This window comes from Calidris pugnax, unplaced genomic scaffold (assembly GCF_001431845.1).
Source record: "Calidris pugnax isolate Ruff unplaced genomic scaffold, ASM143184v1 scaffold56, whole genome shotgun sequence".
In the NCBI taxonomy this organism is placed as follows: domain Eukaryota; kingdom Metazoa; phylum Chordata; class Aves; order Charadriiformes; family Scolopacidae; genus Calidris; species Calidris pugnax.
In genome coordinates this window covers 7533633-7545900 of record NW_015090839.1, presented here as the reverse complement: position 1 = coordinate 7545900, position 12268 = coordinate 7533633, and the positions used below count along the sequence as shown (strand labels likewise).

The window sequence follows — 12268 nt, the reverse complement described above, 5'->3', positions numbered from 1 at the left end:
AATGGCTTGCATTTTCACTAGAGCTTTTAAATTTTCTGGTAATGTTAAAGATTCTTGGGCACACCATGAAGCTGTTTCAACAATCATCTGTTGGAGACGACACCAAAACAAGGAAGCGCCTAGGACTTTTTCTATGTTAGAAGCGCAAAGGTCTGTAAAATTATTTCACTTTTAAGAATTACATTGCTTGTGCAGTTTTTGTATCGGATGAGTGTCAACAGAAGGACAATAGCAAGAGAGCCATCAGGTTTGGGACACATTAGAAGAAAGATGCAAGCCAGGACTTTTCAGAAACATGGATGACAAAACTGACTGCAAAAGCACTTCTGCCTTCTTGAAGATGGGATAATGAAGTATCAGTGACTATATGACTAAATAAGAGTTCACTGTGAAAGCCCTTCCTCTTTTTTGGGTGCTCTTAAGATCTTCATTATGAATTGACTATTTACAACAATGCTATGGCCAGGTAAGATCTAATTCCTAATAGGTTGTTCATTAATCATTCCTATAAAAAACCTTACCTTCTAAGTTCTAATAAATTATAAGATATATCCTTTGCACTCATATGTTTATTAATTTATTACATATGATTTGTATTTTATTATTCTTTATTTGTGGTGTCAAGATTTGCATTCAAATACTTTACCATTTTTCATTGTGAAAGTCTGGTATCTCTAGAGTAGATTCCTTGAACTTCCTTCCTTCTCCATTTATATTTTTTGATTGAATAAAAAGGCAGCAATTTTCTGTTTCACAACAAGACGACTTAATTTTGGACACACATCAAAATACACTTATGAAAATACAGCTCCTGATGTTTCCCGGGTAAGAAAGGCAGACAGCAGAGACAGAAAAGAAAAAAAAAAAAGAATGTATCCTCCATAAAAAAATTACTGCCATTAAGTCCTTATGTTTGTACATGGTTTTGACCATATATATAGTCCTGCCGCTGCACTTTAATTTATTTTTTTTTTCACTCATTGAGACAAAGGCATAAGATGATTATCAGCCTTACATGCTACTAAATTACACCTGTGTAATAGCTGGAGCACAGGAGAAAATATTACATTGCCTTGTAAACTTTCATGTATGCATTTTTAAAATCTATAATTCTAATTGCTGAACCTGTTTATTCAAAGAAAACTATCCAAAGAAAGGTACTGTCAAAAATTCTAGCCAACCACCCTGCTGGACCACACATAATGCGGAAGAAAACTACAACTCTGTAAAAAACAGATCATTTGGAAAACAGCACTTCAGAATTCCCAACTGTATAGATTTTTTAATGTTTTTATATATTAATGAAACCCAAGCACACTGTAAAGCATAGTATATGATACCATATACTTCAGACGTTTTTTCATGGGAGCTAAATTATATCATCATGGTTGTCCACACCACATCTATGACATGGAATTCAAAAATTTACTTTGAAAGATGTAAATGGCAAGTCAAAGTAAAATTATATTCTTCCTTTCCCTCCCTCACTCATCACAAATAAAAAATTCGGATTAGTTGTACTCTCTGGTAGATAGATGCTGTATTACTGCTTACCAATAAATTGAAAAAACAAGAGATTTCTTTAATTTTCACTTTTATAATAGCAAACATTGGCACAGCACTAACTTCCAACAGTTCCAGAATGAATTGCAAAATAGCATGGTATTTTACACAACTCGAAATATTCATTCTTAATCTCTTCCCCTCTCCCCCCATCCCCCAAGTATTTTTACTTTGAAAAATTTAATGATTTAGCAGAATTTGAAAGCAGAAGGTTTAAAAAAGTGATAAAGGGGGTGCAGAAATTAGCAGAGGTGGCACTACCTGAAAGCTCATCAGAAAGGGGAGTGAGAACAATATCAGGCAAGAAGGGTTTGGAAGTATGGATCAGAACAGGAGCACTTTTAGCACTGCGTATATAGGCCGATGGCAGAGCACATTCACCAATGGATCGGCTTCTCATGGCTTTAAAAAGGAAAAGAAAGAAGTGGGGAAGGAAAAAAGAAGAGTGACTATAATGAAAGGCTTGTGTCACAGAAAAAGCAGCAACAGAGAAAACAAAGATAAAAAGGAAGAAAATTCAAAAATTAAAACATTTCAGCACGGCAGATATTGGCAGAGCTGTAAGAAAGAAAAAAAATCAGTGGACAGGTAAGACATTTTGAGTTTTTAACTTTTATGTAAAGCAGCAACAATGCCTTTATTATGACGATTACAGAGATTTTGCATTCAAAAATCAAGAAACTAATTAACACTTTTTTCCCATTGCATCAGGGGTTGAAAAATCAAAGTTCAAGTCACCCCACAAGCACTCAGGACCTGAATTTTTTTTACCAGAAAAAGCAACTATACACTACATTTGCATTTTTCTAGTTTCCTTTGGTTTACTCCTGAAAAAAGTACGTCTGAATTTTACACATACCCATACTCTTTAATTTGAGACTCTCTATAAGAGATTCAAAATGAGAAAATGACCAATTCTATTTGGAGAAATTTGCAATACAACTTGTTACAGTTCCACATTAAATATGACATGACTGAAGTGAAATGGTTTGACAACCAAAAGCATTAAATTGTTTTTTATCCATAGGGTCTGGCTTTTAATTGATACTGGATAAATCTTGCTAAACTGATCCTAATTCACTTTTTTATTTCTCACCTCCTGCAACAGTCCTACAGAATGGAAAACTTACGTAAGAATTGTGGCATTAGGTTACACCTGCACCTTTTCCAATAGATTTAAAATTAGTCTTTATTACATTTGCTTTCCTTTGTCAGAGTAGGACATAGCAAGAACCGATACTGCATTCCATCTCAAAGTACACTTGAAGTTCTTCAAAAAGCAATATTCATTGTTCCAAGTAGCTTCCTTTTCAAACTGTTGCAAATTTGATAACTTGTTTTAAAATAGTTGCCGATAAACTTCTTTTAAGAAAACTTCAGTGCACCTTATATCAATACTGTCAGTACGGTATTTAATCAGTCCTTGTACTTTGCTATATATATTTTCAAAACAACATGGAATATAGGCTTAGAATCTTAGTGCTCCTGATCTGTATGGGAACCAGAAGTACATGAATGGAGTGCAGTGAAAGTTGAGTACACCACACTTCTAAATCAGGTTAAAGACTTGTCCCTAACAGCAACATGCAGATAACTTGGGTACATCAACGTACATTGAGCAGAAAACACATTTGACAATACAACACAACTTAAGTGGAGTCTTAACATCAGTTTGAAAAAACAATTCAGAAAGACAGACATTTTAATACTGAAGCCATTCTCTATTAAACTTGGTTTGTAAGACAGAAACCAATTTTTTAAAAAAGGCAAGTATGTGTAAGGCTTTAACATCTCTTTAAGAGATACAATAATTAAATTCAGGATACAGTGATAGTTAGATGGATTACAATCATCATTGTGCATCTTAAAATCAATGTAGGCAAGAGAAAAAATAACAAGCTACACAGTACATCTCAAAAGTCCTTTCCAAACTAAATGTTTTTACATTTATAAATAAACCAAGCTTTTGAGATAAGATTTGTAATCAACACAGTATCCAAGCAGGAATATTTGTAAAATCCCTTGTAATTTCACTGGATCTTTTCCACCATGTTACATTGATGTAAGTGGGAGGGGTGGGGGGGCAGAACAACCCATTTACAAATTGGAAGGTGGAAATTTTACAGAAACTTTTCAAGGAAAAATTACAGTGTATTATTACTGAAAGTGAAATTAACTTTGAGATTCTGTAAAAGGGAAATGTGATGTCAGTGAATTATTATTTTAAATAAGATATGTCACATTCAAATTAAGCAGTTGAGTAGGGGCAGACTTTATACCAGAATGTGGACTAGATATTTGACAGTTTATAAACTTCTACTGTTGTCTATATACAAAATCAGAACAACAGATTAGTAAATTCTTTCTGATCTGTTATTTTTATAGGACTAGAATCTGCTGCCTAAGCCACAAATTCTGTATCTAGCCCTATAGACGATTTTTCAACCCATATGCATATCATGTTTAAAGGCCCTTTTCCAAAAATTACTTTACATAAGTTCAGGCTAAAAATGTACACACTGCATATCAGAAAAGCTGTGATCTTTATTTGAGTAACACATACACACAAGTCTGGTGCAGCAATAAATGTGTGCTGGCATGAGGATGGCTCAAAAAATAGAGGTGCACAGATGTACACACAATGTGTACAACACAAAACAGATGAAAAAGAAACCCCAGCTTTTTCTTACCATAAATCTTACCACAATCAAAGGAAATATACTACGTATCAGGTATCATGCAACGTATCTGAGGTCTGACTCAATTCCAGACATAGCTTATGAAGTTAATGTTAAACTGAAGGAGAAGATCTGACCAGCAAAGTGTTCTATAGAAAATTTTACTTATTTTCACTATAAACCAGGTGTTTGTTTTTTTTTATTTTTTTATTATGTGACCCTGTATTAACTGGCACAGATTAAGAAGCACCCAGACAGCTCTCTTAGCAGACATGAGAGACAATAACAAGCAGACAAGTTGGCAGACAGTTAAGACATATACTTTTGTAACATACTCTTCACTAACTTTTTAAAAATCTTAAGAGTTTGGGATTCTGGGTCTGGCAACTTTCTTTGGGCTTTTCATCTTTTAAAATTATCCTATTAATGCTGTGATGCTTGTCCACAGATGGTATTCTACAATATGAAATTTTAACTGGTTACAGTAATACAAACTTGGCTTATTAATATCAAACATGCAAGATAATTGGAGGAAAGGAACAAAACCATGGAAGCTAAAGTACAGTGAAACTAAAATCAGATTAGTTTGCTGCTAACCAGGTCAATATATAGCTTGATTAGGACAAATTTCAGTCATTTTAGGGCTAACATCATATAAATAGCCATCTTTCAAATAGTAGCAAAACAAAACCATTAATAAATTGACCAAACAACATAACCTTCTGACAGAATATCTGAAATATTAACAATTTGGGAAGGAGAAATTTTAACATGAGCTTTACCTTGTTAAGACAATTAAGATTTAAAACAAAAACACCACAACAGTTAATCACAGACTATCTACAGAGAAGCAGAAATTACATTTAAAGTATCTGTGATGCATAAGGAAAACTTTAGTCAAACTAGGTGCTGTCAGCATGAGATACAGAAAAAGCTGTGTAGCATCTAAATGCATGAAAAAGATAGGAAATTTTGGAGTAGTGACTTAAATTTCTCACATGTCTGTACTGCTTATAGGACAATTAACTTTCCCACACCAACAAAAAGCCTTACAAGAAACCAATTTTTTAAAATAGAGAATCTGGAAGAATATTCAAATAAAAACTCTGTCTAAATAACCTCTGAGACTTAAAAAAATTAAATTGCAAATATTTTTTGAAAGAGAAAGAAACTGTTAATTTCTGAAAAACTAATACAATTATATATTCAACTGCCAATATGCATGCCCAGTTTCTAAAACTGTCAGAACGTACGTGCTTCAAGAAGTATCAGTGAAGCAACAACACACAATCACCGAAGCCACTGCTACAACAGAGAGTAAAAAAGGCAAGATACTCCTTAAAAGGTGGTTCTTTAAAAAAAAAAAAAAAATCAGCTTAGTTTTCCTTCACATAAGAGATAGCACTGAGATCCTCAAGATGAGACAAGAGAGTAAAGAAATTTGTAGTCTAGTTCATGTTAAGCTACTCTAAGCAAATCATATGATCATAAAATGAAACTTCTTTTGAGCAATCCACCTAAAGCGCTGTTTAGCACCACTCATTTCTGACACAGGAAAGACTATCTGCAAATAATGAAGTTGAAAAATAAATGACTTCAGAAATGGAGAATTGCACACGTATGTGCCAATCTGTCATTAATGCAAGACTCAGGGTACAGTAAAAGACAAAACATCTTATAAACTATGCAGATATATACATATTTCTCACATTTCTCTTTGCACAATTGGAAAATACTCAACCTATTTTGTGCGTAGTTTATGATACACTTAAAAAGCCTTATATTACCCAGCTATCCATACCACAACTCAAACCACTCCAACTTTTTTCTTTTTCATATACATAAAACAGTATTATTTTTCCAACCCAGCTGAAGCATGTGATCAAACTCATTAAGAATACATCAACTGCATTACTTTCTTTTGCAGTAACTGTAATTCCAGTAACCACAAGCTATTCAGCTACCCAAAAGCACATAAGGCTGCATAATTTACACATTTAACTAATTATGAAAGATAGCACACTTTTGTGGAAAGAAGTTATCCATGTTGCTACGGAAGTCGGTTATTAATTCTTTCCCCTTCCTCAAATCTCACTTATATCAGCCTTTACAGATACGTACCAACTGTTTTCTGCCGCACTATGCTTCGTGCCTTTTCCGTTCCTGGAGAGCCAGTGGTTGTAGCGCTGCGTTGTCTCATCGGGGCTTGTCCAGGCTGATCACGGCTCCAGCCTCTGGAAAAGGACTTATCAACGGAAGATTTTGGGAATTCATGTCCAACTCCTGCAAAAATAAAATTGCAAATCTATTCACTTCTATTCTGGTATCACCAGATATAAACCCACTCCACCAGCATTAACACTGAGGGCTACTCAAATCTTTTCAGAAGTGTTGGTGCTATCGAACTATTGTGATTTTCCTTCTGGACCAATGAAATGCAAACCCACAAGAAAGCTGGGTTTAGAAAGGTTTTAGCCTAATAAAAATGTGTAACTATAAAAACTTCTCCTTTGCTGTTCCTACTAGACAAGGCACACAAAATCATACATTACAGGCCATCAATATTGTGGGGGTTTTTTCCCAAAAATTTTGTGACATTTGAGGAACTTGAAATAAAGGTGATAAAATATTTTAATACCAAACGCAGAAGAAACAAAATGGGATGATGAGCTCGGAGAACAAGGCTCTTAAGATATTCACAATATTATACTAAGGTTAAGAAAAGATGGAACAAATTCAGATTTGACATTTATATTGAAGTAAATAAAGCTCACATGAGGAGCTATCGAAACACCTGTATGTAAAAAGAAAAGTTATCTAAAGAATAGTTGCACTGTATTTCCTTATCCACATTGAACCCCCATAATCCAAAATTACACTTGATAAACAATTACAATCATTAAAAGGGCATCTTCATGGGAAGTGAGCCCTAGTACAATGTGCTCATTATTCTTATGTCTTTAAGAGAGGGAAATGAACATCCACATACATTATGTCTCACTGACAAACCCTAGGATACTGTAGGAAGTACATTTCCTCAGGTTTGACTGAAGAACCAGATCAGACAGAACAGAAAGAGATTAAAATGTAGGCTAAAAATTACACTTTTTTCCCATCATTATTACTCACCCTAAATAATGTGCCTCTCACTATTACATCTCAAAGCACTTTTTAAAGAAGAACAGTATCATTACCATGTTTTACAGAAGTGGAAACAAAGGCAGAAATGATTGCTCATGGTCACATGCAAAAAGTCTCTGACCTCAGAAAAGAATTCAGGTTTTGCAACTCTCAATCCAACACTCTGTCCAGGAGGACAGGCTTCCTGCCCCTTACCAATTCCAGAACTGTACCTTTATAAGCAAGTAGCCACCTCCTTTCCCCAGAGTATTTCCTGCACAGTTTAGGAATCACTTTAAAAACCAGTACCATTCATATGGATTATTAAAAGTTTCCTTTCTCTTAACAGTCCAACAAAGTCTCTTCAACAAAACCTATCTTCACCACGGCTTAGTGATGAATTAGAACCCAAACAAAACTATGTTCATCTCACATTTCAACTTTAAACAACATTAATTCGATTTCAGGATCAATATTCCAATTGTGCTTGCAACAGCCACTTGCTAACCAATTAATTTTTACTGTATGTGTAATCTTTGTTACTTTCAAGAATTTATGATTGGGACTCAACTACTTAATTGCTTTGATAAAAGGAGAAAGGCATAACCCACTACAGTATAATATTTTAGGTTAAATTCAACACACCTTTAAGAACTACATTCCGTATGTGCCTGTTTGCAGGACCAAGTCTTTACATGTGGATTTTGTGGTGGTTGTAAAAAGCTGCCTTCTCTTAAAGAAACCGAGTTATTTCAAGTGATAAAGATTACTAAGGTGTAGTAAAAAGACTAGACCAAAAATTCCGCTGTGCCCAACATCTCATTACCTCAGCTCAAATTCAAACGATGCGTATACAGTGTTGTCTTACCTTTGCCTTTGTGCTTTTTCTGCTTCTGCTCACTTAATTTATCCAACGGCAGGTCACTGAGGTCCAGGCTATACAGGTTTCTAGCTAATACTTTAGTTAGTGTCTCCATTGTCAACGACCACTCAGTGGCCAGCTCTTCCCAGTATGTCAGAGATGACATTACAGACAGCAAGTCATCCCAAAGTTCTCGAGAGATGTACACATTTAGGTTCGCTTTGATCCAAGCTACTATAAGAGTCTAAAAGAATAAAGTGAGAAAAGTTGGGTTCTGAACATAAGATGACAGCCTTCAAATATCACCACTTAAAAAGAAGCTTCTAGTTGCCACAGAAATTTCTGCGCAGTCCTGACATTCTTTTCCTCACCAATACACACAGACTTTTCATGAATTATCAAGTGTTATGTTAACATGGGCTTCTGACTTAGATAGGGGAACAACTGCTTTCACTTCTGAAAGATCTCCTGGTATCTTACAGATTTTGCCAAAGAGCTCTGTAATACTGGTCTCAACTAGTTCTTATTCATATTTTGCGTATCCTTTTTGTAACTACTGCAGAATCTGTGGACTTCACAGATCCTCTTTACAGAGAAGCCATCACAACATCACTCTGCAACTGTAAACCAAAACCCATTGTCTCAGTGTCATTAAATATAGGACAGAAAAGTAACAACTGTAGCCAGTTCTTTAACTCACACCATTCACATTATCTGGGTAACATGCTCAATGACTTAACATGACAAATCAACCAACAGTGGTTGCTACATCTAATCTCTTGGTCAGAATTAAGCTGAATCAAGTGAATTTATGTTTAATTGCCTGGAAAAGAGGTCCTGCAAGTCTTCCAGCTAAAGTGAAGTTCTTTCTTCCTTGATACTGCAAGAAAGTTTGGGGTGGTATTTTCAGCACAGATTCAGTAACCCTGAGCAGCACAAGTAGCATCTGTTCCCTGCAAAACAATATTAAACTTGGAGTTACTGTTTTGTTACACTTCTGTATATACCAGGATACTTTTACAGATAATAACTGAGCTTGACTTGCTCAAACACATTCCAAACAGGACACAGTGATTACAAACAGCCTAACTTGGTTCTTGCAAATGAAATTGTTCCAATCTCCTTTTCACACTTAAAAGTGAAGAACCCCTGTCGCCCTCCAACATTTTGTGCCAGGTCATTCAAGTACTATTGCCTTCAGTGGCCTGAAATTACAGGCAAAGTTTTAATTATATTTCCAAACTGAGCTTTTACCTTTCTTTTGTTGTTTTTCTTTTTGGTATCAATGACAGGTTTTCGAAATGTTACATCATCATTAACACACTTCATCAATTGTTTTGTGTGGCACAATCTTTGCCATCACAGTCTAGAATCACCAGTGAAACTAGGGAAGAAAATACTAGTCTAATGGAATTTGTTTTCATTTATTACTCCCGAATTTCCCAGTGGTTAGCCTTGAGCTGACTCCTCATTTCCTCACAAGAGGAGACAAGCTTCACATGACATGTAATGCCAGCTCTACTAACCCAGAGTTCAGGAAATACCAGTGACAGACTGAATCCAAGTTAAAATGGAGTAAATCAGCCATTTGAAATCCCCTTGCTACTGCTTCCTTGCAACAGAGAGCAGTGGCAAAATACTACCTCATTAGAGCCAGAAAATAACAGAAATTAATTTGAAACTGGGTCTCTTGTACCTGCTAGGTACCTTAAGCAATGGAAAGGAACAAACCAGTTAAACAGTACACAGACTCCTGTACAAAATTACAGATCAAAAGCCATCCACATCTGATTATAGTAGTTCTCCATGCTTATCTGAGGACTTTTTGTTTATTTTCAAATAAGGCTGTGAAGCTTCATGTATGCTTTCATATTTAGTGCTTTGACACACAAGCAAAACTTGATAAAGCCCTTGATAAAATTCCTGAGTAGCTCCTTAACAGTATACTGTCTGTATATCCTAGCTTACTTCTTTTTTCCCTGAGGGCTAAGCTACCTCAAACTAACCAGGTTTTTAGTACTGGCTTTAATAGAGCTGATAAGCTGTTCCCCTGTGGTAAGTTGTCTGTGACGATAAAGTCCATATATTTACTGATTTAGAGAAACTGGTTCACACAGTCAATACTACTCTACTGTATTTACTGTCAATTTATCTTGTGAATAATTTAAGATAAAAGCATTAGCATTTTACCATGTCTTCTTGTCCATAGTCACTTGGACTACCATGTGACGGTAGATATTAAGAATGCGTTTACACATATCAGTGTGTTCATCCAGCAGAGCTTTAATTTCATTTGCAGGTTCGAGGAAGAATATATTTGAAGAATTTATTATAAAAACCTGCAAGTAGAAAAGAGTGGATGTTATGAGCTTGTAGCACTGTTACGAGTTTTCAGCAATTCAGTTGGCAGTAACCAGGAAAAGAAAAATCCATGATTAACAGAAAAAGTTGCATATGCACCCAGAAGTATACATTTAAATATGTTAGCTAGGTTAAATGAACCTTTGTCTAAAAAATTTCAACATCAAGAATCTTCTAAGCATTCTCAGATGTGTAAATCTTAGTAATAGATTGCAAATAGCTAAAGATACTTCACTGTTTCTTTTCTCAAAAACACTTCATAACCTAAATAGTCATTGTATGCAAAGATTATGAAATTAAAATTATTGTAACATGTTTGAATTTAAAAGCAATTTCAGTTACAAAGTTTATTTCTGTGTATAACAGTGTACAGCATAAAAGGAAATCGTATTCAGGAAATCATTCAAGCTATCATAAAATTAATGAGTTTTGATTAGCATAGTCACCCATGGTAAAAGTGCACACAGTGGAGTAGCAAATGCACATCTACTTTATTTTGTGTAGAATCAATTTTCTTCTGCATAAAAGAATATTACAGAGGCTACAGTCATATATATACATCTATATATATATATGTATGTGCATGTACATATTATAATACATCAAATGCACACATTTTATACGACCTTAAAAGTATTTCAAAGACCTTCAAATTCAAATTCTACAAGCTTCATGTTCTATATCCTCAACTTCAATAAAGCATTTTAGTGATTATTTGAAATATACCCTGCCAAATTTCCTGGAAGCAGAAAACTTCTGTTAAGGAACTTCTGCAACTCTCCCATTTCTTAAGGATATCACTGAAGTAGAGAGTTGTGGTGTCTGATCAAATTTTTCAAACACTTATGTACTCATCCAATCTGCGATTCAGACAAAGATGAGAAAATATCCCTGTACAATTTATTATTCAAATTAAGAAAACTGTAGGTTCGCATGTTTTGTGCGTTATGACTCATAGCTTAAAAGAAAAAAGCTTCTAAGCATTCTTATTAAACAACTAATTAGAATAATTTGATGATGTGGCTCTCAAATGAGAATTATTTTTCTGTGCTACAATGCAGAGCAGAATACATGCCCTGACGCAAAATTAAAAGATTTTTTTACTGTGTTATCCAACACTTGTATATACATTTTCCTACTTAAGGTCAAAAAAGACATAGAGAACCACTGCCACTATTCCAAAACCATTTGCCATCATACTTGCTAAATCTAAACAAATTTTTGAAATTCAGAGATGTTTTGAAGGAGCATGTGTTTCCCTTGCAGGAGTATTGCATTCTATTCCACCCCTTATGTACTGATAACAGGAGCTTTATTATTAGGATAAGAATCAGGTATCAAGTCTATTTCATACCTGCAATACTGACTGCACTCCAGCTCGTACATTTTGCTCTTCAGTATCAATTTCAGACATTTTATGCAAAGTGTCCTCATAACAGCCATTTCTTCCCCAGTTTGAATTTCTAACATGGCTGGAGTTCATCCCTTTTTCCTGAAAAATAATTTTTTTCTTAAAATCTTATAGATTTGTGGACAGATATTTTGGCTTTATATTAAAGGGAAAAGAACGCAATATATATTAAATACTAAACGATGGTAAACAGATGTTTAAGATGCATCTTAAAGACAAAACTATATTTTAAGAAGTTTGCAACAGTTATTTTAAAGTATCTGGATGAAATAA

General features: G+C 34.6%; 1 protein-coding gene across 13 annotated transcripts in view; it reads right to left on the bottom strand.

Moving 5' to 3' along the window:
- The window catches only part of RALGAPA1 (Ral GTPase activating protein, alpha subunit 1 (catalytic)), a 123929-nt gene that overhangs the window by 86570 nt on the left and 25091 nt on the right, over nt 1–12268 (bottom strand). For 9 of the 13 annotated variants that reach the window (XR_001412007.1, XM_014941778.1, XM_014941784.1 and 6 more), the window contains exons 12-17: nt 11939–12076; nt 10414–10562; nt 9047–9176; nt 8230–8467; nt 6363–6524; nt 1825–1965 (exon numbers count right to left, since the gene is read on the bottom strand). Coding sequence is in view for 12 of the 13 variants with exons in the window: in XM_014941778.1 (XP_014797264.1) it covers nt 1825–1965; nt 6363–6524; nt 8230–8467; nt 9047–9176; nt 10414–10562; nt 11939–12076 (958 nt within the window). In the remaining variant the exon portion in view is untranslated. The remainder of the gene's footprint in view (nt 1–1824; nt 1966–6362; nt 6525–8229; nt 8468–9046; nt 9177–10413; nt 10563–11938; nt 12077–12268) is intronic. The other 4 variants (XM_014941781.1, XM_014941790.1, XM_014941788.1 and 1 more) reach the window with 1 other exon arrangement.